Genomic DNA, 26,741 nt, shown 5'->3' with positions numbered 1-26,741 from the left:
ATTTCCCACGGTGTGAGCAATCCTTAAGTTCCCCGCAAAACCTTCAGTGGCGGTTGTCTCCGCTGTAGAGCTTTCTCCTCTTTTCTGTCCATCACGGCGAGCTCACTTTGAAAAGAGCAAAGAGCTCCCTGAACTCCGTGCCCCCCCGGCCCCCTCTCCCCTCATCAATCGCCCCCTGGGGATGGCTTTGAGTAACTCCGGACGAAAATGGGAAACCTGCATTTTCCTAGAATGACCCCTTTGTTTTATGGCTTAATTATTCTTTAATGACCTCATCTCAACACAATGCGGGCCAGACCAGCAAGCCCCAGTGAACAGATGAAAACACATTTATGACCCAGCAGCCTTTGGTGCCGCGTCTATTGTCCTGTCATCCTCAGTGAGCGATATGTTTACAAAAAGGAAGCAAACCTGTTTGGATAAATGAGGAAAGAAGTAACGAAGTGCTCATTAACCTGGTAATTCCGCGACACCTTGTCATCTAGATGAAAAAGTTCTATTTGTTTTACTTTTGACTTAGTTTTCGAGGCACCTGTCCCTCTCTAAACTGTACTTGCAACAACTGTCCAAAAATAAGAATTGCATCACTGAAATAGATGCCGCAACGGGAATAGTGAGACTCTAAGTCTACGGTCACCCTGTACCCACCCCCCACACAGGATCCCGCTGGTGCGACTGAGGTCAACCCCCTTGCTCCTGGTCCAGTAACCTCATGTGACCCATGAAGTCATCCCCTTCAGCACTTATCAGATTCTCTCCCACAGGAGTCAGCAAACTAAATCAGTCCAGCACGGAGGATTCCCGCATGATTAATATTGGAATTATAAACCCACCACTCTCCTGAACTGTATTACTGGCTCATAGTAAACTTTTTAAACTGGTAAATCTGAAGAGAAAAAAAAAAAGTCATAACCCTCAAAGACGACTTGAGGGACACATTTCAGCGTCTGTCAGCTGGTTTATTAAGTTTGCAGCAAATAAAACAGAAAAAACGTATATTTATATATATTGTGGGTTCAAAACTGTTTACTAGGAATCATCAACCAAGTGTGATCAAAAGGCAAATGACATCATTTGTCAGCAATCGTTTCATGAGGTTGTTTGGGATTTCAGATTATGTCACTCATGTTGAGTCACGCTGATGTTACAATGGGTGAAAGGAATCTTACAAACAAGCCAAATAGTAACACAAAACGGTCTCACTGTTGCAGCGGCACCACACACACCCACACACAAAGTGAGGACTTCGCATTGGGTTTCATTCATTTAAGTAACATTCATGCTCAACCCAAACATTTTCCCAAAGTTTAACCATTACTACCTTATTTCTAACCTTAACCAAAACTTACTTCCCACTTTAGCTCTAAACCAAACAAGAAGATCACAGAAGTACTGCAAGAAAGGGAGGACCGGGAAAAAGCTTCCACTTTCCACAAATGACCTCTCTTTGTTGGTAGACTTTGTGAAAATCTACTTCAGTTCTCGTTTGCCATGTCAAGACTCTCAGAGAACTCCACCTGAAACTGTGTTATCTCTGGTATTTTTTTTTTGTAGATTCAACAAAATATGGGAACATTTTATTTTTTTAACAGACTGCCACAAAGTGTCTAAAGATACTATTTAAAACTGAATCTCTGCTAAGTTGTCTGGTATGTGTAGACAAAATACTGGCTCATCATTTGAATTTAAAAAGTCTTTTCATGTCTGAATGGCTCATGGATTGGAGAAAAGCATCTCCAAACACACACACACACACACACACACACACACACAACACATTACTCTGAGTGTGGTCAGGTACTGGAATGAAAATAAGTCAAAATACTCAAACGAAAATTTAGAAAGACCTACTTGAAAGCTCAGTAAAAACTGATCTTGATCTCTCATAATTCTGAAACGTTTCACATTTATTATCGTACGAAGCACACACCTGGTTTTTAACACAGCTCAAGCTTAGTCAAATCAAATAAAGTAGCTACTCTCAAACCTTCCCAAAGATTTTCCATTGAACTTCGACTGGGCCATTCTACGAGAGGTGTCCTGTTTCAATCTTTTCCCTTCCGACATGATACCGATGTTGCAGATTTGAGCGCTGGACGATATCGATATTGACCCAGCACAATATCAGAATCAATCAGGCATACCTATTTGCTTTGTACTGTGAAATGCTACAAAAGGCTTGATCAAATGAACAAAAGGCAGTAACAATAAGTATTAGTAACCAGTGGGTCTGCTGGTTAATTCATGTGCTGCTGGATAGAAATGCTGTACTGGATAGAGTGCTTTTATCTAAGAGTTCAGATTCAGGTGAAGATAATGGTAATGCTCATTTCTTGTCTGATCTCGGATTGATTTCCGATATTGATATCAGATTGGGACATCCTCTCTATGACAAGAATATGCATTGACATAAACCGTTGCGTTGCATCCCTGGCTGTATCTTCAATGTCAGGCTCCTGCCGAAAGGTGAATCTCCATCCCTGATCTCAAATTTTCTGCAGCTTCTAACAGCTTTTTCTTTTCTTCCAAGTTTACTCTGTATTTATCTCGATCCTTTAACCATCAGCTCTGACCAGCTTCCCTGAAGTAAAACATACCCACAGCATGATACCACCGCCATCATATCTCCCAGTGGTGATGGTGTGCTTATTTTCTGCCACACAAAATTTCACAAAAAAAAAGATTAACATAGCTCATTTATCATGTTGTGCTCCCTATATGATTTGTGTGTGCATAATATGGCGTCATTAGGGAGGTCTGGGTGCTTTTGCAAGGACCCACAAAAATGAGGTTTAAACTGATCAGATCAAAGTCAAAAACCTCAACCTTTAGACCGCATCACCCCACAGGTGACAGAGTTCATGGATTCCCTCCGTCATTAGTCCAGCAGCACTTGCTCCTGTTACACTGTTACACGCTTCACTCAGGCTGCGGGTTCTGCACGATATGCATGGATGGGATCCATTGAAATGGGAGAAAGCATGTCAGCATCGCTTGATTAAAGAGAGAAAGAGAGAGAAAAATAAAATAAAACATAAAAAAAAAATAAGAAACGGGAGAGCCAGCGGGACTCACCAGGCCGGTGCACAGGCTGAACACAGCGGGGTGCTCGCTCTTCGCGTTGACGTGCCCGCGGAAAAAGCAGTGCCGCATGTCGCCGGGGTCGTGGGAGTGCGAGTCCGCGTCGCCGCTCCGCTCCGCTCCCAAGTGAGTCACGGTGTAGGACGGGGCGATGAAGCTGGAGTCCGCGCTCAGGTCGAGGTGGAAGCGTTCCCCGAACGCGTCGATCCGGTAGAGAAGCCGCAAGCCCGACAGGTCATCACTCAAACTCCTCCGTCTCCTCCTGTAGTGCAGCTTGTGCGGGAACGATTCTCCGAAGTCGTTCACTCGGAGCGGAGTGATGATTTCATACGATGACAGCTGCTTGACGAGGCTCTCTGCAACGACACGCAGGGATTTGAGAGGGCGACGCGGCGGCAATCAAGGTGTCGCCGTAATGAGTGACACGTTCCGCCCTTGTGACAAGCGGAGGCGACTAGAGTCAGACATAGCCTACCTTGTTTCGGATGCAACCGGTACCGCAGAGTTTCCCTGGCGAGCGCTGACAAATGACACGTTAGTCCAACCAGCCAGATTGCAAGATGCATGATTTCCTGCACGCAGAGTCCGTCCAAAGGCAGTACCCTACCCTCCGTCTCTGCCGAGCGGCGCGGCGCGGCTTTCTCCCTCCACCCCGACTTCTCCGTCTGCTTCTCCTTATCCCCCCCCCGGCTTGTCAGCAACAGGTCGTGGGATCCGCGGAGGCTCTCTGCAGCGCAACTCTCGCAAAGTGCATTGGCCTCATCGCATTGCTGAAAACGTGCACTCACTGGCCTCTGCAAAATTATCCGTGTTTATGACACATTCATCCTCTCCTCTCTTTCCTCCCCCCCTACATACACTCCCCCAGACTCCATTCAAAAAAAAAAAAAAATAAATACTGCTGCCAAATGTAAACTGCAGTGCTTTACTGAAAGGAGGGATCAGTGCCAAGTAAGCTTTCCCCTGGCCATCCTCTTCAGCACCCCTCGGTGCACCCAAAGCGCTGAATAACGGTGAAGCAACGCCCCTACAAGATCCGGAGCCAATGGTGAGCATTTAAGCCACACATGGGGGGCTTAAATGCTTTCCGAGTGAAGACCAGCCGATGTGGGGAAAATCAGTCGCAACCGGGAGAAAAAAAAAAACTCCTTCATCGCCAGGGATTTATGTTTCAGCGGCCTGCATGCAGGTGCGTCTCAATCATGTCATCCAGTAACTCAGTTCAAGAAGTGAAGTTTGTGATGACATAATAGGGTAGAAATGAGTCACACACAGTTTTGATTTTGATGATGCTCTTGTAAATAAACAAGAACAACAACAACAACAAAAAAACTGAGATTATTTTTTTTTTCCTATTGACGAATTAAAAGGAGATTTAAATACCTAGATGTCATGACCATGGTTGGGCCCTATGCGCAATCAAATACTGATGATATTTACATTCCTCCAGGAGACAGTCTCTGGCAGGGTGGTTCTTATTCCACTCATTCTGCCTCCACCCGCAGTCACTTAAAATGCAGTAACTTATGTCAAATTAATGGGCAGGATGAAATGGGTAGTCCAAAGCAGACTATTTTTCTTTAACAGTAAAATAGTCTAGTTGGTCACTCTTGTGTAGGCGTGCTACATGAGATATATGTGGAAATTTACGACATGTGGCCCGTACATATATGGTGCTTTGTCAAGTGTCCAGAGGACTCCAAAGTTGCGCTATATTGAGTCATTAACCCATTCACACACACCCATTCACATTCTGATGGAGGTAAGTGACGTTGCAGCCATAACTGTGCTGGAGCAGTCAGATAAGCACCAGGCCCTCTGACCACCACTAGCAGCAGCCAAGACAGATGCAGTGTCTTGTCCAAAGACTCAGTGACTGAGACAGACAGCGTGGGTGTTTGAATTGGCAACCCAGCTGGTACAGGACCAAACACCTACCGCCATAGATGAAAGAAAAAACCTGTGGAAGAAAGAAAAGGTACATGAACAACATATAGAGTTGATGGCTGCTTGAATCCGCAAAACAGGACTCTGAGAGTTTAAAGAAATGTCCAAGGTTCCATCGCTCTGTATGAGAAGACCAAGTGTTGTCCTGTCGGCGAAAGGATTCTATGCAAAGCTTTCACAGCCGAGGTGCTAATAAGTTTGGTTCTTCTGATTTAAAAAAAAAAAAAAAAGCATTTATCCCAGTTAGCTCCGAGGGTAAAATGAAGGTTGTTTTCTTCTTTATGTTCAGTCTACAAAATAGACACATTTAAGGCTGTCGAACACATTTGCAACATGAATGCCAAGAAGTGTGGAGGGTGCTGAAAAAGATTTTAGAATAAAAATGATCAAAATGACGATGATGTTATTAAGTTAGTTTGAGAGAAAATAATGAGCTATCCCCCTGCATGATGTTATTTGGGCCAATGTCGCACGACACAGAGAGGCCAAAGCGTCTGGCTGCCTTCTTTAAATCCCTTTACCCTCTTATTTACCAGCTATGGATTTTATCGTCCTTCCTGCATCTTAAGACTCTCCATACGACTTTACTGGATAGCTCATTTGGGTTAAGTGCAGCTGCTCATGTCCTCATTAGTTGACGGATGTTATTGTTAATGGGAGAGACCTTCTCTGCCAGTCGCTGACAACCAGGTGTCTCCATGTTTTTGTGTGCAGCCATCTTTACATGAACAACCTAGTGCAAGGGATTAAATTATAGCTACGTGTTCCACAGTCAGACCAAGCAAAAAGGAAAATCCCAAATGAAGTATTTCAATCGACAAGGGAACAAAGGCTTTACTTCCACAGAGTTGTTGTCGTCTGATCAATTGTCTGAAATTGGAATCAGCTAAATTAGAAAAAATCTGAACGAGATGTGTTGCTTAAAAGATCCTATTTGATCCACGTCATTTTTGGGAGGTTGCACATTCCTTCATCATGTTGGAAAGACCGACAGGTCATTATTTAATTGAGCCTGTATTGTCCATAGAAGCTCTTTGCTTTGGATAGGACACAGCACCACACGTGGGTTTATCAAGACGCTTGACCGAAGCATGGACAGAAGCAGATTCTTACTGCTGTTCCGGCTACAAGAGCATAGTCCGAAATGCAAACGCACTCACACCTGCTGCTGTTGATTGAGCTCTGCACCGGCAGATACACAACGCTGTGGCTTAATCCTCAGGAAGAAATTAGTTCTGCCGATTCCTGGATGAAAATCTTGAGACACCGAGACAATGACAACGAAAACTACACTTGCAAGGGTTTCTTAGCAGAAACCTCCCCGCGACCAGGTAACCATCAACACGTAATAACACACAATTTTATTCAAGCCATGGTAGCAATCATTATGCCGACTGAATGGGCCATATTTTTAGAGCAGAAGGTCATGGCGGCAGTACGTTGTAATGTTTGCTTTCTTATTGCACCAATTGGGCTGCATGCAGGAAAGGTCAAAATCTGAAGGAAAAGAAGAAAAAAATAACGTGACTGAGCACAGAGTTTCATATGGAAGCAATCAATTGCGACGAACGGCGCATCGCCTGTGTTTAAGCTGCTGCGCTCTTGTGTTTTGCATTTTAGCTTAAAGATGTCTGTGAGTTTTGGGAGCTGAAAATGATGACACTTTGTTTTATCAGTAGTGGTTTTTGTGTCTGACAGTCTTCTTTAAAGCAATTGTTTTTTCATTTTATCTTTAGTTTTGCTTGTTTATGTTTTCCTTCCTCATTCAGTAATTCACTCAGTACAGTGCCTTGCGAAAATATTCATAACCCTTTAATTCTTTTCACATTGCATTCAACTGTAATAGATTTTGTTTTCATTGCTTTCCGTTGAATTTTATATATCTTATATTTAGGTCTTTGATTTAAACTCTTCCATTGTGACACTCAGTGAGTCCTTTTTCTTTAATCTACATTCTTGCCTTAGATCTTTTTAGACCTCTGTCAGGTTCTCTCCAAGTATTGCCATCTATTCATCTCCTCCTCTCAACCATGACCGATGTTCCTTTGCTTTTTCCATTAGGCACAAATAAAATACATTTAATATTGCGGTCGCTGCATGAAATAACATGTGAAAATGTTCAAGAGTGACATAGCTAAACCATTGAAATGGCGATAAATCAACATGTTCAGAAAGAAAACTTTAAACTGCTTACAGTGTTCTATTATTTACAACGTAGTCCTCTCTCCAGAGATGATCTATTACAAAAAAAAAAAAAAATTATAATAAATTGGACCCCCTGCCATTGACATGGTTTGAGCTGACCTGAACACTGGAGCACCTGGACAGTCCCTCACCCTGTGAGGTTCACCGGTTTTGAACTCTCCAGTCATTGCGGTGATCCATAACTTTTGATCTATCTGGGTTTCATGTTTGCCAACCTTCTGTCTTACGGTCGCAACATTATTGGACACACATTTGTGCTCGTTAGAGGTCACGAACGCAAAGACTGAATTATAACCACAGACCGCGGCGGTGCCGACAACTGCAGCACATGACGGCATGCTCCTGTTGCGTGCCAGATGTTGCTTTTACATGAGTTATGTTGAGGCACTCGCGTACAGAAAGCAACATTGAATAATTTGATTGCATTGAATTAGAAAGTCAACGGTGCAGAGATAGTGGGATGCCTTGTGAGTGTTGGGGCCAGGGGTGAGTTACCATGACATCCTGGACTTTTACACTCCTCCTATCCTCAGCTCCCACCCTCCCCCATTACTGACCGTTCAGGTGGTTCTCATGGTGCAGTGATCAAGGAGCTCGACCACCTGAAACTTGTGTTGGCTTGCACTGGAAGATTAAGTCCCCCTGACCCCCTCCACCCCCCGCTGCCAGTACGAAGCTTCATAAGCTGCTGAATTCCTTTAAACCCAGGGGTTTAGCATCCTCTTTCCTGCTCTCATTGGGTGAGGTATTGTGTTCAATCCCCCAGACAAGCTGTAAAGCAAAGCCAAAACAGGACTATGCTGTCACGTTTCCGAGCATCGTCCTCCCTGTGAGTCATCTTATTGGGTACGAATGGCAAGACAGAAGAAATTGAGCAAAAAAGACGCTTCGGATTTCACCGAACGGTGACTGTGGTGGGAAAGAGTTGGGTCAGAAAATGCTAAGAAAAGATCCTGTATCCTAATCTCCTCCTTTCATGGTTGTATGGATGTGTTTATTATTGTAGCACTGAGATTACTGCATGCTAAGGACTGCTGAGTGATCCGAATGAAAGCTTGGAGTCGTAAATAGGTAAACACCAGTCAAATAGTTTGGAATAGGTTTTGTTGCTTTAGCATTGAATAACCAAGAGAAAATAATGCAAAAATAAATTATAAAGCACAATGACATACAAAAAACTTTAGCAGATGCTTAAATTTAATAAACTGGTTAATGCAACACTTGCTAACTCTACACAGAACTGAGCCGGTGAAATAATTGTAATTACCTACAGGAAAACAAACCGAATAAATGATATTGGCTTGTAAAATGATTTTTTATATTTACCGTCACTTACTTTCAAATAGACTTTGAGATTTTATTTTTGAAACTGAAGAAAGGTGAGAAATGGTTTTCAGAGTTTTCTACTGAAAAACAAACTGTATAAATACAGACAGCCTGTTTTTCAGATGCGTTTTCAATATTAATTCTGACAATCACAAAATTTCAAAATGAAAACAAAATTCTTCAACATTTTTCAACTCTAATAAGACAGTCATTTCTGGCTAGGAGTAAATTAACTCACCTCAACATTTATTTGCAACAGAATGGCTGAAAAGCATCAGGTGTGTTGATCAGAAGCATGAGGGTGGTAACTCATGCATCACTCAAAAATAAGAGCGTTATGAACAATCACTGATGTTCCTCCAGATATTATTGTAATCTGTGAAATGTTTCACACCAACGAAGCTCAACCTTTTAAACTACATTTTCAATCGAAGTTATTAATCATATATTTGTTGCTTATGCAGTTTCTTATTTACAAATGTGCAGGTCTTTATTTTGTGGGAAATATGGTTGATCCTTGTTTATTTCTGAACTATATTTAATTTCTCACGAGTGTTTCGGTCACGCTAAAAGCGGGAGACGGGTCTTGCGACATAGTAATGTGAGAGATTTTATGGGGATATTGACTTTAAAAAGATCAGACGGTGATAAACATTTTGCAGAATGGACAGTGGATCTAGACAGACAGTATTTCTCCATCCAAGTTTGTCTCAGAAATGGATTTCCCCATCAGCTATCAAGCATCCATCCTCACCACATAAATAGTATGTGCTGATCTATTTTTAAATAGGAGTTTACCAGCGTCTTTATGTGCACTGTTGCTAGTTCCCCCACCCCTCCATCAGCAAGAAGAAAAAAAAAAAATCAGCAAAGATGAGCTGGAATATTTATGCTCTACATTTTTGTCCCAGTTAAAAAAAATGAGATAAAGAAAAGAAATATATAAATATCTAAATCTAATGGATAAAAAGTCGCCACACAACATCTAACAAATTGGTAGACTTCTTGCTACCAATTTGTGTACAGTGGATGCAAGGAATATTTTTCTTAGCTGAAGAATGGCCAGAAGGCAGGGTGCTAATCCTTGCATTTGTAGAGTTCTCCATCTTTTTCATGACACAGTGGATTACTCTTGTGGTGGGAAGTGGCACAGGAATCGCCACAGACAGCTGCCTGCTCGCCGAGTTATTAAAAGCTGTAAAATTTTAACTGGCCAGTCGGATTTGATGTCAACCCAGGAGGGAGTATGGAGGTGTTGATCTACTTATAGGAAGCTCTGAGAGTCATGCTGATGAATAACCTTCGGCATATGGGTACAGAACTGCATGCCACGTCTGCCTCCATGTTTTATTTTGCTCTCTGCATGTGCCACAAACCTGTATTTACAACTAAATATTTGGAAAATAAAGGCCTGAAACCTGAAGGAGTGTTTTCCTGTGTTGTTACTGAGGAGATCTCTTTTTAACATATAGTCGGCCAGAGGGACTGCAGACTCATCTCAAGCCCTTAGACCAGCCAATTAAACGGCTTCTCCCAGTGTTACTCTATAAGGAGCAAAAATATTTAGAGCATAAAGCACATGAATGTGACAATTCCAAAACACTTATGACTTAATCTAAATTCAATCTTGTGTTTTTGAAGTATTTTCACCTGAATCCCTGGAAAAAAAAAGAAAAAAAAAGACGACTTTTGGAATGACCTTCCCAGATCCAAAACAATTTGGATAAATTATACCATTCTTGCCAAGAAAGTGTGGTCAAATATTCAGTTACTGTTGACGGCTCTGTAAACCTTTTAGTCAATAAACAGCTTATTAAAATACATCTTAACACAATGTTAGTGCTGTGTGCACGTGTGTGTGTTTGATCCAGGTTCTGCCGTGAATAAGCGTGTGTGTACACTGCTGGTATGGGAAACAGCTGAGTATAAATATAAAGATTGGTCATGTGCATCCAGGAGTTTTCCACTAGATTATTTGCTTTTTCACAGAAGGATTTTTCTATTGGATTCTATTATTAATAATCTTTGTCTCTTTGTTTTTAGTTATTATTTGTAATTGCAATTGTAACCTCATAGATGAATAAAGCATTTTGATTCAGAACAGAATATCAAAACAGTGGATATACGAGTCACATTTCATTTACTGGCAGGGGGGTCAGTTCCAGGATGCTTTGAATTTTCTTTTAAACGTCACCGTTTATTCACTTTCGCTCGCCGTTTGACAACCTTCGTCTCTTGACAACGGGGCGGGGCTAACGCATTAAAACTTAAGCATTTAAAGATCAAACCTTAAAATGAATTAGGAAATTGATGTTTACCAGATGATTTGTGGAGAGTTTTTACTCAACATCCAAACAAACCAAAGAGCAACTTCCAGCAGCAATAATGCAACAGCACTGAGCTTTACCTCAACGCCCCTAAGTGATCTCTGGGTCTCATTTATTAAGTTTAAACAAATGAGATAGTGTGTTAGTGAGTGAGCTGCTTTGTTGCTATAGGTGGATTTGGAAACTGCGACCAGGAAGGTAAACCTTTCCTACTGATCAAAAGATAAGTTAACTAATTGCCTCCAGCTTCTAGCTTCATAAGCCACGGCTTGGTATCAGTCCCCTCATATACATCCAAGACTGCAAATGTTTTTCATGAAATTCAATTCCTTAATTTACTCTCTTTTTTTCTGTCAGCTATGGGGCCCTACCTGTTATTTCCCTACCTTATGCTAACAACCTCTAATTTCCCGCAGTTGACTCGGGTCAGGGTCAACAGGTGATGGTCAGATATCCCACAGCTCAGGGGGTTTCAACTCCACTGGCTCGCCGCTTAATGGCTTCAAGCCTCGAGGTGACATCCGTTCTGTTTATATACACAAAACACACCCTTACCCACTCACATTCCTTCTTTATGGCAGATTATCGCCTGCATGAGGTTTGAAATCAGCGAGGGTCGGTTTTCATCAGAGCACTTTCAACATTTGCCATAGATATCAACCACATGCCGGCTGTAGGTAAAGCTATGCACTGCAACATGGTGTGTGTCATATGGATTTTATCTCACTGACTGATTTGTGTGGCAGAAATTGCTCTGTAATATTTTTGCTATAGGCAACAGGAAGGACATCTGCTGCTCTATTTTGTGAGCGACAACCAAAATAACTCTGAGGTCGTTGCGGTGAAAACAGGTTAGGAGATTTCCAGAATGTCAGGTTCACAATGATATTGAACATGGACCAAAGATTTTTGCTTCAATACAATAAAATCACTGACAACCCAGTAATAAAACCAAGTCAGTTAGTTCAGCGTTCAATAAAGTGAAATGATACAATGAACAAGTTCTAACAAAGTGACTGTTTTTAGTAAGGCTTTAACTTTGTTCAAGAGAGTTTTTAAACTAGTTTATTGGCTCAAATATGCTCTCTATTGTTCAGGTTTGTTCCCTTAGATGCCCAGTCATATTTAAGTCAGGCCAGCAGCTTCATTCACTTTCTATGAAAACAATTTGGCTGTGTTTTTGTGGAATAGTTGTCCGTTTTAAATCTTCAGCTGATTAGCAAGAAAATCTCTATTCATTCCTCCTCTTAATTATGAGAAGAGTGTCATTTCACATGCTCCAAAAAAAGCCTTGCAAACTTATATTCCTATCTCAAAATGCGACATTCTAAAGTTTAAATTATAAAGAAACTTGCATTTTTTTAACAAAATGTGACGTTTGGACAAAACAACAGGCAGCTGGACAGATCAGAGATCAGGCATAGTGATCCAACAAAGAATAATAAGAATTCAGGAGCTTAAATACTGAACAGGTCTAGAAAGTGGCAACCAGAGGAACTGATCAGAGGAAATGTGGTACAGCTAGGGCAGGGAGGAAGAAGAAAAAAATCAGAGAGGGAGACTAATTACCACAGAGCAACTGAACCAGAACTCAAAAGATCTAGAAACCAAAGGAAAAAAGCCTGACCATGAGAGAAAGTAGTTAAAATACAATAGAAACAGAACACAAAAATAAACAGAAAAACTAAACCTAAATAAATGAACTAATATGGGAACACCTTAGAAACTATAACAAACAGAGAAATACACAGAATGTGGCAAGACCTGTGAAACATAAGTAATTCACAAGAAGGATGATCACATACAAACAAAAACTAAAACCCAAACTCCCAATAATTGGGACACAATGAGGATATTACACCAATACTGAGTGAATTTTGAAAGAGCTCTTTGTTTCTGCACACCAGCGCTGCCTGTGTGATACCATCATAAAGAGAAATAAGATCAGACAACATGCCTTTTTGCAGCTTGATTTGTTCAGTATTTATTCCCTGACTCATTACACCTTAAAACATAATTTAAGGATTAAAAAAAAAGTTTGTATTTGTAGATTCATATTATTGCTGTCTCTCTCTCTCTTTTTTTTTAAACAAAATATGAGGTGAATGTTTTTCTTGGCCTCCTCAGATGTACAATTACTGAAAAGAAATGTTGAAGTGATGAATACTTAATATTAATCATTCTTATTGGAATTGTGCATGTACACATTTTGAGTCGCCCTCCTCCAAACTGTTAACGGTATTAACAATTTGGAGAGTTTTTGACTTTACAAAGTTGTTTCCTACCAAGGAGTTTGAGCTGCGAGTTCAGAAATGAACGACTGCTTCAAACTCGGATTTTTAGCAAAAAAAAAAAAAAAAAACTGCAAATGCTTCATGCAGAAAATATTTTGGACTTTTTGTTTCACAAAAAAATGTTACGTCACATTCTGATTGTGCTTTACCGGAGACTGCTCTCTGCAAGAAAACAGAGTCACCTGCAGACAACAGCGGTCCAGTGGTCAGTGAAAACAGCATTGGAGAAACATGATTTGGCAGGTCAGAACAAACATCACGGTAAAAAGAACATTTCTTAAAGCCGCACTATAAAAATTTCAACCAAAATCAGGAATAGAGCCAGCTGTGAAGATTGAGTTTTATTGAGGCTGAAATCAACTTGAATTTATTGCAACGCCAATCCAACCAGTTAAAACCGTATTGTAAATTAATAATTTGCTGGATACTGTTGATATTGCTTATTATTAATATAGTACAATAACTAAATTCATCACATTAATGTCTTTTGCTGCGGTATATGGAATACATTTAGACCATATTCAACATTTGTGGCACATTTTGAAAGAAAGCTGCACTGACTTGCTTCCTCTTTGAATCCTCTGTTGACATAAATACTTCGTAGGACCCATGTGATCATATGCAACTTCTGTTTCTTCAGAAAGTGTTGGCTGTTCAGCAAGTTTATGTCCCCCGATTCCTTCAGAGGACAGCAACGAGCAATAAGAAGTCATTTTTATGGAGGTGAGTGAGATGCATTAGATGAATAAAATGAAAATGTTACTTTAAAAATGACAAAATTTAATCGGAAACTGTCCTGAAACAAGAATATTTATTCTTTTCATTTTTCTTCAGGCAAATCAACACAAGCAAAATGATTTCACTCCACTTTGCAATATTCTGTGTTTTCTTCGGACCCAGCAGCTGTCAAATTAATTGCATCCCAGGTTTGAAACGGTGCTCTAAATGTCTGCAGCATCACATAGAAATCCTCTGCATTTAATATAAACAACAAGTATCTCCTCTGTTGTCCACAGAAACTGTGGATGAGACAAAGTTTTCAGTCAACGTAACAGAGCACATCAGAGCGGAGTCTATCGACTGCATCGTAATCCCACACAAGGTGACATTTCCTCCAGTCAAAGTGGCAGCCCCCTACAAAAAGATGTTATTTCAGGGCGATCCATCAAACGTCGTTGACAAAAAAGTTGTCTACGGTGCAGATTCTGACAAAGAAGATTCATTCTCGTTAAAAAATCTTCCTCGTGGAGAATATGAATATGGCTTCAAACTGGAATGGGGGTGTAATCAAGTTTACATTTTCCCAAAGAGAGTCCACGTCTCTGTTTTACGTAAGTATGAGATTTTATTGTTGCTAAATGTTTACTGGTGGTTGCAGGTTTTTTTTTTCTTTTTTGCTAAAAAAAAAAGGCAAAAAGTTTATGTTGGTGTCGATGGTGGTTGATTTATCACTTTGAGTTTGGTTGTGGGTATGACCATAATCTGTGTCAGGTTCTGTGTTTTTCTGTGTTTAATTCTGAGTTTCTGTGTCCTGAGTTCTCCTCGTTGTCCTGTCTTCCCCTTGATTACTCCCAGGTGTGTCTTGTTCCCTTGATTACCCTGAGTGTATTTAGTCCCTCCTGTGTCCTTTGTCCCTGGTCGGGTCCTTGTCGTATTGCCATAAGTCGTCGTTCTCTTGTCTTTGTTTGCCGCCTGTATGACTAGATGCTACCTGTGTGAGCCCTGGCTTCCGCTCAGCCGTGCTGCCTAGCCGCGGACTACTTTGACGTTGTTTTTGTGGATTATTTTCATTAAATATTTCATCATTCACCATATCTGGGTCTCCAGCGCCTGCCTCATCACCTCCAATACACCACTTCATGACAATCTGGCTTCCTCATAAAAGTTTGTTTGTTGCAATTTTTCATTTGTTTAATCCTGCGACTTAGTTGTTAGTTAAAGCTAAGAACGTTCACACAGGAAGATCATCCAGGGTGCACCACACCCCACCTCCACGTCTTGTGTGAAGAATCATCAGTTATTATAAAACAAATTAGCAAAATGTAAATTTACAAAAGCTGGCCAACAACCAAGTTTTCACCAGTATTTCTTCTGGGTAAAAAAAAAAAAACAATAAAACTACCAAATTCAGCAGTGATGACAACATAAACTTTCATAAAGTCACCTTTGATTAAGGACAAACGGTGAGGTTGAGACTGGAGGCAGTTTTGGACAGTGGAGGACTATTTTGATCTTGACTGCAGTTATACTAGCTGTTAATTTTGCCTCTGGGCAAAAAAATCTTATCCAAACTGAAGACAGAACCAATGCAAGAACAAATTAACTTACTATTTCTTGTAAGTATACTGTCAAAGATGTTCAGTGAAGTCAACCAAGGTTGTTGTAGAATCCCAAGGCTTGTTGTCACCATTTTTGATCCGTTCTTTTGTTGAAGCCCCCCTCTTCTCCCAGTGCTATAAACTGTACATTTAAACTGAAAAAATAAATAAAAATTAATCTAGCGGAAGTTTTTTTTTTTTGTCTGGACACAGTGATGATGCTTTAAAACAGGGGTGTTAAACTCCAGTCCTCGAGGGCCACTGTCCTGCAGTTTTTAGATGTACCACAGGTACAAAACACAGGAATGAAATGGCTTTATTACCTCCTCCTTGTGTAGATAAGTTCTACAGAGCCTTGCTAATGACCTAATTACTCTATTCAGGTCTAAAAGTTGCAGGACACCGGCCCTCAAGGACTGGAGTTTGACGCCCCTGCTTTAAAAACTGTAGAATCTTAAGATTATGAAAATTTTTTTGTTGCCTTTCTTCAATAAAACAACCATCATGCTTGTTGCATCATGTTAAATGTGCTCAACTTTTCAGCATTAGCAACTAAGCCGAGTCTTTTGGTTCCTCTTTTGACGGAGGAACGCTCGGAGCTGATCTGCAGCGTCCCCAAGCCGTGCTCACAAGGACTCCGAGTTTACTGGAAATGGACGAAGGCTGACGGACAATCTGTGGTACTCAGCGACTATCGCTACGGGAGATTTGATCAGTGGTTTTATGGATATAGAGATACTTTGCGCATTAATCCCACAGCACATCATCACAACACCAACATCACATGTATGGCTGAATATGACAATGACTTCACGGAAACAACTCTCACTTTGAACGTGAAATGTAAGAAACACGACATACCGACACATTATGGCTTGTTATATTGCTCTCCATGAGTAACTTTCCTTTCTTTTTGTTTTTGCGTCTTTCTTTCAGTTAAACCTCAGATCTCGAATGACTCTCACTGCCTGGTTAAAGGCGAGCTGCTGGTCTGCGTGTGCATCAGTTGGGGCAACCCTCTGCCGCCGATCTCTTGGCCTTTGGAAAACCTCACGGCTTTCTCAGTGACTACCTTGAGGATTGCTCAGAGAGTGAGAAGCACTTTCACAATGCCTGCGTCTGAATACTATAACGCCACTGTAAAATGCACCAGCAGCAATGAGCGCGGTCTGGCTGAAACCTCAATTATAATTCATAACTCCGAAGCGAGCACGGAGCCAAGCAGTGAGTATCCCATGCAATCGCGGTTTGGAAGCATGGTTGTAACTTTAACCTGATTAAATCCAGGCCAAACTGATTCCTCCAGCTGTTCCAGGCGAAAGGAAGGGGATGGATTCAGCTCTTCCCTGGATAGCCGGGCTGTGTTTCTCTCTCAACCTGGTCTTCATTACTGCCCTGATTATCCACATTTGTCAAAGGTAAGACAACAAAACTTGATTTTAGAAACCCACGCCCGTTTGTCAGAACAAAAAATAACATCTTGCAAATTCTTCCTTATTTTCAGAAGGAGTGATAAGCAGAAGGAACAGAGCGAAGAGATTAACACTTACATGTCTCTGAAAAAGGCAGACATTGAGGAAGAATACAGCGTCATTTCTGCAAAGCCCAAACGAAACCCGCAAGTGTGAAGCTACCGAGATGCTTCAAGACACATAAGAGAAGAAAATGCAAAACAAAACTGCTATGTGTTCTTCAAGGATTGCATGTGGTTGACCAAGAAAAATGAAATAAAAAGATAATGGCACGTTTAGCAAATTTAAATCTACAAAGTGTGATGCACATTTTTATTCAGCTGAACAAACAGCCTTCAAGAGACCAAGAGACGGCAGATGGGTCAGAGAAAAAGTTACATAGTTTGTTGGGTTACCAGGATCAGAATTTATTGGTTAAATATTGTGTGTACAAACAAGTAATTTGACTTCTGTTACAAGCGCAGACAGCGTGCAGAGTGTAAATATATAAATTGCACAGAAAATAAAGAATTAAAAACAAATGGATAATATCACCTTATGGAAGGATGTTCAATACATCATCTATACGTACTAAACAACTGCAAGCATAACAAGACATGCAACTGGAAAGCTGTTGTTGAAATATGAACAAGCCCTGTTTGCACTCTGCCACATCGAGTGGTAGAGCGAAACGTCACAGAACAGAGCAATTACGAATCAGAGCCACTTTCAGTCTGTCAAAGTTGCATTTATGAGTTTGCTGTAAATAAATCGAAAGCTATACAATTGTGCTGCCAGATGAGCTGGTAGCTTGTCTATCGAAACTATAAAAACAGTGAGCGAGTGGAAAAGACGACGCAGCGCCCTGAATGCACCACAGTCTTTCTGCCTTCCACTCTCCACCTGCATGTGTTTTGTTGCCATTTTGGCTCTCAACAATCTTCGTACATCAGGAGAGTGTCTGCAAGGCATTGTAAGTCATTTTCTTTGATTTAGTCAAGTCAGAAAATGGTTAAGAAAAACTCATTTCAAATGTCAAAATATAACAATCTCTGTTTGGAATAATGTCAACTTTTAAGGAAACACTCAGTGGATACTGATTGCTATGAAGCTCGTTCACAACCAATGAGCTTGCTGCTGCTGTACATTCACATTGATATTGACTCACCTTATTGCTTTAATTGAGTAATTTACTAATAAATTTTGCATAAAACATATTATAAATTGACTCTTTTTCTCTCAACTGTGAATGAAAATAAGCCTGAGAATAAGATACTGTGTGATTACAGTGAATTTAATGCAACAGGTCAATTGATAGAGTGAATTATGGGTAAAAACAAGAGTACGATGGCCACTTCATGTTTATAAATAATATTATTAATGAGGAACTGTTGAGCTGCTGTGAGAGTTCACACTGAGGTGTTTTTTTTTCACAGATCGGATCTTCTTATCTCCCTCTCAATATCTCATGTCACAATTTCATTTCAAAGTCACACAATGTCATTGTTACGCCATCGTCATTGTGTAACATAACTATGGTGTAATATTCATTCTGTAGTCTTTGGTTGATTTTATTGGCGTAAACTACGGTAAATAAAGTCTATGTCTTCACATTTCTTTAAGTTTTTTCATCCATGATGCTGTCAGGCTGTTTACACCACTTTAAACATACAACTACAAACCTCAACGAATTTCACTTTAGGGTTTGTGTAATAAATGGACACAAAGTATAAGAAAAAGGACTGATAGCCTTCACTGTTTTTACATGGAAAGATCTGAAAAGTGTGGCATGCATTTGTTGGAACTTGTAATAATTCTTTGTTTTTGTCTTTGTTTGCGTTGCCTTTTTTGCTGAATGTTTTTTTATTTTTTTATTTCTTCATTCCTCTTTAGGCAAACAGCTCAAGCCAAGCCAAACTGAGAGGAGAAAACCGCAAACGTTCAAGTCTTTCCCCAGGCTCCAAGTAAGATTTAGGTCTGAACTTTGACTGGACCATTAAAGCATGTCATTTTCTTTGAGCAAATCTATAGTATTGTAGGTCTTATATTTTTGGAGATGTTATCTCACTTTTGCAAGTACTTTTTAGATACTTAAAAAGGAACTGAAACCTTTCGGTGACTTGTATAGGACATGCCTCTTTCTTTTCGAGCGAAAGAGCTTCCCCTTTTTCATGAATACAGGCAGTCCAGGATTTCGCAGCTTGTTGCTGTATTAGTTCTCTTCCCAGTAACACGGCTTCCGAAGACAAAACAATGATTAAGATCATTGTGGTGCACATTAGATCCATAAGCTGCATGTCTACATTTTAAATTGGAATTATCTTTTGGAGAATTAATTGTAATTATTTTTATTTTTTTTCAAATAGTTTTATCAAGACAGGAAAATGGCTTTGACCATTTTTGTTATTTTCTGGATTCTTCTAAGAAGCACCAGCTGCCTGTTTCAGTGTATCCCCGGTAAGTTTCAATAAGATGAATTAAAATAAATAACAAGAGCTTGATGGAACATTAATAATGTATATTGTCTCTCTGTCTTTTTTTTAGAAACTCTTGATGACTCGGAGTTTTACATTAATGTAACAGAGCACATTACAGAGCAGTCCACCAACTGTATTCGGATCCCATATGAAGTGACTTTTCCACGAGACAAGGTGACAGTCCCGTACAAGAAGATATTATTTAAAGGAGATCCTTCAAATGTTGTTGACACAAAAATTATCAATGACATGAGTAATTTTGCAAAGGATATTTTGTCAATAACTTCGCTTCCACCTGGAGAACACAAGTACGGCGTCAAACTTGAATGGGGCTGCAATCAGACGTATGTTTTCCCTAAACGGATTCACATTTCCGGTGAGTAATTACTGTTCCGCTCATCAAATGTTTACCAGTGGTGTTGCCTGGACGATTAAGACCTTTATTTTGCTCTGATCTTTTTTTTATTTTTTCATTTGACTCTTTGTACAATTAGCTCCAATGAAAATGCAATCAATGTGGAAAATGCTAATTAGTTTTTTTGATGTTGTTTGCAGCATTAACAACTGAACCAACTGTTCTGTCTTCTTTGATGGTGGAAAGACAGTATACAAGACTGACCTGCTTGGCTTCTAGGCCATGCACCGGTGAAGTGTTTTTGTCTTGGAAATGGACAGATGCTGATGGACAATCTAGAATGATGGACAGTAACCTCGACGATTATGATTACATACGGTGGCATGTAAGATTTGGATCCAGACCTGGTCTGCGACACAGAGGTATAAGTAATTTACAAGTTATTCCAACGGCGGATCATCACAACACCAACATCACATGCATTGCAACATATGATCACGATGTTGCTGAGACAACTGTCACCTTGACTGTGAAATGTAAGAGATCACAGCCTTTTTAAAATATTCTGCTCATAGTTTAATGATATGCAACTACATGAAGATTTTTTTTCTCTAGTCTCACCCAGAATCCTGAACAGCTCTCATTGCACTGTTAAAGGGGAGCTGCTGCTCTGCGTGTGCATCAGCTGGGGCAATCCTCCGCCACCAATCTTTTGGCCTTCGGAAACCCTCACAGATTACGCGGTCACCAGTTTCAGCAACGCTGAGAGAGTAAACAGCACCCTCGCCATGCCTGCAGCTAAATATCACAATGACACCGTTAAATGCATGAGCAGAAATGAAGTCGGTCAGGCGGAAAGTGAACTCCAGATTCAAAACTCCACGGAGCACGACAGGGTGAAGTGTGTGTAATCAAAAGTTTTGTTTTCATTTGATCCCTAAAGTTCGTAGGTACAAAAAAAAATCCTTCATTGTTAATCTTGAGCAATTTTTCTTTCTAGCTTCTCCAGGATCAGCTCTTCCCTGGCTAACAGGGGTGGGTTTCACTCTGAACCTTGTTTTTATTGCTCTTTTCATCTGTATTTACCTAAGGTAAGAATAGAAATATGTCTCAAGATAGGCAGTTTCAATGCACTGCCTCTCTTGAATTATCAGTGCAAGCTTTGGATGTGAAGAACGAAGAGTTTTAAAACTATTTTTTTTCTGTATTTGCAGGAGCAGAAAACAGCAGAAGGAATCGCGTGAAGAAGCAGACACCTATGCGACTTTGAGAAAAGCAGACATGGATGAAGCGTACAGCACTATTTTTCCACAAAATAGATGAAGTCTGCAAGTCCCAATTGTGAATTACAGGAAGTAACGTGTAATGTTTTGTTTTGGGTTTTTTAAGTACATGACATGTATTTTAAAAATGCTGTTTAAATTATGCGCTTCAGTGACCTACAGTCCAAAATGCCTCATTATGCCAAACATGTTTATGATATCCTTCAATATGAGGTGAGCAGCTCACTGTGCTTTTACACCCATAAACCTACAAAGACATGACAGACACAAAATATGAAACTTTTATAACTTTAAAAAAAAAAATTTTTTTTTGCATATTTGTTGAAACTGTGACCATGTTGTGACATTATAGTGCAAGACAGATAATCAGTGAAAGGATCAGGCGCCTCCTCTTCCTCTCAGTAAAAAAGCAACCAATCAGAGCAAGGAGGAAGGTCTTAGCGCTGTCATTCACTCTTGTGAAAGCGCTGCTAAATCTGTTAACAGCTTTAGCAGATTTAGCTGAAGCAGTGAGTTGTTTCGGAACTCAGTGTTACAAGACAAATATTTTCAGGTTCAATTACAATGCAGTGGTGTACATGACATGATTGACAGCACTAAGACCCTCCTCCTGGCTCTGATTGGTTGTTCTTGTTAGCACTGGGAGCAATGGGAGACGGCAGAAGAGCTTGTTTTTTTTTCAGTTTGTGTATTTCATACTATACAGTCACGACAGTGATGGTTTCAAGAAATATATAGAAACGTGTGTTTTAAAAGTCACATATCTGGACCTTTAACGCCTGGCCATCTTGCTTCCTTGCTCTCTGTAATACTCTGTGATTACCAAACTTACATGTCAAGATGAAACACAGCCGTGGGACTTAAGACGATAAAATTAATCAGATGGTCATGACAACGCACCATAATTTGGTTAAAGACTGTTTTTCTGTGGTCAGGACTTCACATTATCTGCAGAATACTCCATGTGAATCTGGTGTGAATAAAGCTGTGTCAGCACATTTCTTTGACTTTGCTGTTTTATGATGCAATTCACTGGCAGATCAAACTCAGTTGATCTATTTTGCCACAAATTCTCAGTTGGATTTGTGTCTACATATCACCAACAGGATGGTGTTATTTAGGGTGTTTTGCATATTTATTTATTTATTGCCTTATCTAAAGAAGCTATTTCCTGTTTTAAACTCATCCTCCATTTTATTACCGACATGTTCTCTAGCAAACCTTCAATTATAAATAGAGCTGGAGTAACACTGAGGTTAATTAAGGCACAACTGGGCTGGTGATGGGAGATCATTTCTTGCACTTGATTTTATTTTGGAGTATCAGAGTAAAGTGAGCTCTTCACATTTTTCAAATTTTTTCATAAAAAACCTTGAATGTATCCACAAGTTCATCAGGATAAAGAGACTTCTTTTGCACAGCTCTGTCATTGATTAAATCTCGTCAGTGTGAAATTACAGCCTGTCAACTCATAGCAGATAAAAAGAAGCAAAAACAGGAAATTCAACAAAAAAAAGTTTAATTACAAATTCAGTATGGCGATTCTGTTGCACTCATCTAAATAAAATTGCTTACAGATGAGCTTTTGGTCAACAGTAAGTAACTTGGTACAGCTACTCAAGTGATGTGAACCTTTGAATAATAATTGTTAGGGAAAAATAAGGCTTTCTTTGTGGAAAAACACCTGTTTTTCAAGAGAGGAAGTCAGGATTAATAGCTGCATGTTGGTGGTTTGGTCTGTTTGAAAGTGTGGCTCATCCTCTTTTCTACCCACTGAGCTTGCTGCTGAGATGGTGCTTGTGTGACAAGGACTATCTCAGCTGTTCACCTCATTTCAATCCTTTAACAATTAATTAGAGTCATGCTGCAACATGCAGATGCATTTGCAAAGACACGTTCTCGCTTTCCCTCCTCATAGAGAGCAAAATAGAGTTTACAGTGAGATCTATAATCAATAAACTGGGAGCAGAAAATGCCGTGCTCGTAAAATAACAAAACAAAACACTGCCTCTCAAGCTCCTCCTTCATTTTAGTTTGTTTCATAAATACGTGTGTAAAATGTCCCAAACGATAACACAGCTTCATTTTATGTGAAAAGTTATTTTCGTGGGTACAAGCATTCATGCCACAAGTTCTGTTGACCCGAATGTCCCAGAGTTAAGAGCGAGAGATGTGTGCAGTCCAGGGGTGGCGTCTTCGCTGATAATTTGGCATGTCAGAGATACTGAAACATCTAAAATTAGTGTCGCTCAAGCACCTGGTGAAGAGTGAGTTTGAGATTTCATTCACACTTCTGTTTTCATGGCTCTTGTGGAATGGTGTGATTGACCAAACAAGCTGAAACTACGTGAGTAAAAGCAGAAAAAAGCTTTGCTTGCGTGTGTTCTGTATTTATTGATGAAACTTTGGATAACTTTGTGAAAATGAAAGTATTTCCATGTAGAGAAACGGCATGATATGTTAGGAACAAAGCTGAACTCGACGACATTATGTACCAAATCGACGGTGTATTTTATTGTGCTGCCAGGCTTAACACCACTTAAATGTTTTTATGTTTCCACAAATCTCATTGAATTTCATTTGTGTGTATATAGTCATTCCCCACATAAAATCTGCTCAACAAATAGTCAAACACCAAAACCAAAAGACGGGTACAACAAACATTTAATCAGAGAAACAACCGGGAGGCTCACAGTTACTCTGGAGGAGTTGCAGAGATCTACAGCTCAGGTGTGAGAATCTGTTAACAGAACCTGCTACTAGCTGCACAATCTACAAATTTAGCATGTTACACTGGCTGACGGCAATTTTTAGTTTTGTTGTCAATGGAAAAAGTCTCTGTACTAATTTTGACACTTTTACCAGAGCTGCCATCTTTGAAAGAAAGTCAGAAACATATTTCTGGTAAAGAAGCAAGACGAACTTAATTTTCTAAATGAGGGACACTGACAACTACTAAAGAAAAAAAAAAGATTATCCAATCCACCTATCATGGTCTAAATGAACAGTTTTCTACTTAGGCCTAGATTTACCAGTTATTATCCAGCACAAAATAACCTCACCAGCTTTACAAAACTGAAAGAATCCATTCATTGCTCTCTAACACCATCAGATAAGTTTGCAAATCCACTGCCCTGTTTACGAGACAAAGAACACACTGTAATTCATGTACACTGTGTGAAGTCCTTAAAGCATCACTTACAAAACTAAAAGACTTGAAATGGATGATTTTTCCCGTGATCCGTCACATGTTTGAAAAGTTTTCATTGTGTGTAAACTAATTTGCGAAATATGCTTCCCATCCTTTTGGTGAACAGTCACGTTTTGTGGAGAAAAAAACAAAAGCTACAAAAATATGACCCAATAAAGTTATTTGCAATACCCATGACAATTAGTTATTGAAATGACATACAATCAACAACAATCAACAACAACAACAAAAAACATTTTGGACAATATTTAATTGTGTTCAATGAGATCAAAATTTTAATTTAGCACTTTAGCTTGCAGGCTAAGTGTAGTGTCCAGAAACATTAGTTCATTTTAACAATAAGTATTACTGGAACATTTTAATTTGAATTCAAATCAACATGTTATCATATTGTGTGATTCATTCAGTTCATTGTTATTCTAATGATTGTAGCCATATCATTTTAATCAATTTAGCAAAAGTTACTGACGTAAGATTTGTGATTGAGGAAGTTTCGAGATTAAAGCATAAGGTTGGTGTTTGGTTGAGTCAGTGTGAAACTCGTCAGTCCATTCTAGGGTGGCCAGGAATGAAGAAAAATTGGTAGATTTTGCATGAGACTATCGGAAGATGGTGTAAAAATGAGTCTCATCTCTCAGCTAATCAGCCAAATCAACCTTTTAGCCACTTAACGTCTTCTGAACATTTTTAACATGACTTTAAATAAAGTCCAACAGATAGTTATGTGAGTGTGCTGTTGTTAGCATTGTTTTTTTTTCTCTGATCTTGTTCATCCACACAGCTTTCTGTGCACACACTATGCCGCACTTTGGTGAAGAAAACCATTAGACCCGTTACATATGAGAAACTTTCCAGATCCCCGAATCTAATCCGAAACAGACGCTGGGAATTGAATATGTAAGAATATAAACATATTATCAATGTAAACCCGACAACTTCCAACCTACTTCCTGAATGTGTGAGGTATGACCCTTCTGATGCTTCTTGGCATCAGAAACACAAAAAGAAAAAGTTCTGTTCCTCCTCTATCCAGACTCCAATCAATGAGCAGAGGGTAAAAGGAGGGCGAAAAAAAAAAAAAAAAGTCACAGGCCTGTTTCAAATCCTTTGCCATGAGTTCATGAAACAGTACTCAGGAGAGGGATAGTGTTTAGGGCGGATTAACCCCAGTCCAGGTGGCCTTCATTTATCCACCTACCCCATAGAGGAACTTTGTGCTGTTGATGGAGCTCAGCACGGGGTCACAGCTTCCATCCGGTTCTCATCTCTCCTGCGTTAAGTCCTAAAGTGTCTATGACCATTCTGGCTCAATCCATTTGAACTCTGAAATTTGTTGAATTAAGCATGACAGGAACCATAACCTGCATACCGTTTCATTGTGAATTACCAGCGGGGTTTTATTTTTGTTTGTTTTGTTTTTGGGGGTTTTTTGGGATTTCTTTAACAGTACACAAAAACTCACTGAGGGAGACGACACGAAAAGCGCAGTGCACCTATTTTCCTCGACATACCTGCACCCCGGGCCCTTTAAATAGACGTTCCAGGCCTTGTTTTTCTGCTTACTGAAGTCTGGAGTTGTGTAAACAAGCCTAAATGCCAGGGAAGCTGCTCAAGATCTGAGAGAAACGCTGATCAAAGGCAACTCTCCGTGCAGCCGGTGTCAGTGTTGTGAAGTGCACGACTCCCTTGTTTGAGCGTCCATGCAGTTAGATAACCAGCACACATCTGTCTGGTGTGACGCTTTCTGAGGTCCTGATGCATTTTGATCGCGTCTTTGTTTGCTTAACACAAACTTTAGGATGCGTGCTCACACTTCACCAGAGTTTATATGTAGCTCAAATGAACTCCTCACACTTGGCGGGAAACACCTGAATAACTGCTGGCATAATGAATGACCACTTCAAACAAATCCATAGGGGCATCTCGATTCGAAACAGACTAGAGAATCACTAGAAAGTGCCTATGAGTTTTACCCTTTACACGACATTGCTAAAATATTCCAGCTTTTTTACTATTTTAATTTACTGATATGCGTCTGTAGGAGTAATGACCATACTGCAGATTTTCCTTTACTGAGGTTTACTGAACAAGTGAGAATGTCTCAGATGCAATCTGTGATTCAGACACATTTACCTGAAAGGAAGCAAACTGTGGTTGGTGAAAGGATTGGAGACCAAAACAGAAAGGGCAAACAGATACAAAAGTTGACAGAGGTGAGTTTAAGACTGCAACCCCAGGAAGTCCCAAATCTAGAGAGATTTTACAGATTATTGTTTGAGGTGACATTGCATGAGAGCTCCTTTGGCCTGGGTGCTTCAATGCGCTCCAGTTCCGAGGTAAAGGGACCACCCATTAGTGTGAAGAAATGCCCATTCAGCCCCTGCGCCTATTCACAGACCTGCCTGTCTCCTCTGGCCTGCTCCTGGCCATAGAGTGGGGCCGAGGAATTGAAGGGGGTCACAGGGG

The 26,741-nt window shown here is 40.1% G+C and overlaps 3 protein-coding genes across 3 annotated transcripts in view; 2 read left to right on the top strand and 1 right to left on the bottom strand.

The window, feature by feature from the left end:
• Positions 1 to 3,973, bottom strand: part of LOC129354936 (A disintegrin and metalloproteinase with thrombospondin motifs 20) — an 85,543-nt gene extending 81,570 nt beyond the window's left edge. Inside the window, exons 1-2 of the mRNA XM_055024531.1 lie at positions 3,557 to 3,973; positions 3,076 to 3,437 (exon numbers count right to left, since the gene is read on the bottom strand). Coding sequence (XP_054880506.1) covers positions 3,076 to 3,437; positions 3,557 to 3,647 — 453 coding nt within the window. The 5' untranslated portion in view covers positions 3,648 to 3,973. The remainder of the gene's footprint in view (positions 1 to 3,075; positions 3,438 to 3,556) is intronic.
• A 10,055-nt stretch (positions 3,974 to 14,028) lies between these two features.
• On the top strand, positions 14,029 to 18,105 carry LOC129363120 (uncharacterized). The gene is made up of 6 exons (XM_055035026.1): positions 14,029 to 14,106; positions 14,197 to 14,511; positions 16,042 to 16,341; positions 16,435 to 16,722; positions 16,805 to 16,916; positions 17,003 to 18,105. The coding sequence occupies exons 1-6, from the start codon at positions 14,034 to 14,036 to the stop codon at positions 17,124 to 17,126; spliced, it is 1,212 nt and encodes a 403-aa protein (XP_054891001.1). The 5' UTR covers positions 14,029 to 14,033; the 3' UTR covers positions 17,127 to 18,105.
• Positions 18,106 to 19,327: 1,222 nt separating this feature from the next.
• LOC129363014 (uncharacterized) lies at positions 19,328 to 22,062 on the top strand. Its single transcript, XM_055034932.1, has 6 exons — positions 19,328 to 19,406; positions 19,494 to 19,802; positions 19,982 to 20,317; positions 20,397 to 20,682; positions 20,782 to 20,872; positions 20,996 to 22,062. Exons 1-6 carry the CDS (start codon positions 19,334 to 19,336, stop codon positions 21,023 to 21,025), a joined length of 1,125 nt encoding a protein of 374 aa, XP_054890907.1. The 5' UTR covers positions 19,328 to 19,333; the 3' UTR covers positions 21,026 to 22,062.
• Positions 22,063 to 26,741: the final 4,679 nt, after the last annotated feature.

The sequence above is a fragment of the Poeciliopsis prolifica genome, unplaced genomic scaffold, assembly GCF_027474105.1.
Source record: "Poeciliopsis prolifica strain line A6 unplaced genomic scaffold, Auburn_PproV2 SCAFFOLD001, whole genome shotgun sequence".
Classification (NCBI taxonomy): Eukaryota; Metazoa; Chordata; class Actinopteri; order Cyprinodontiformes; family Poeciliidae; genus Poeciliopsis; species Poeciliopsis prolifica.
This window is presented reverse-complemented; position numbering and strand designations above follow the sequence as displayed.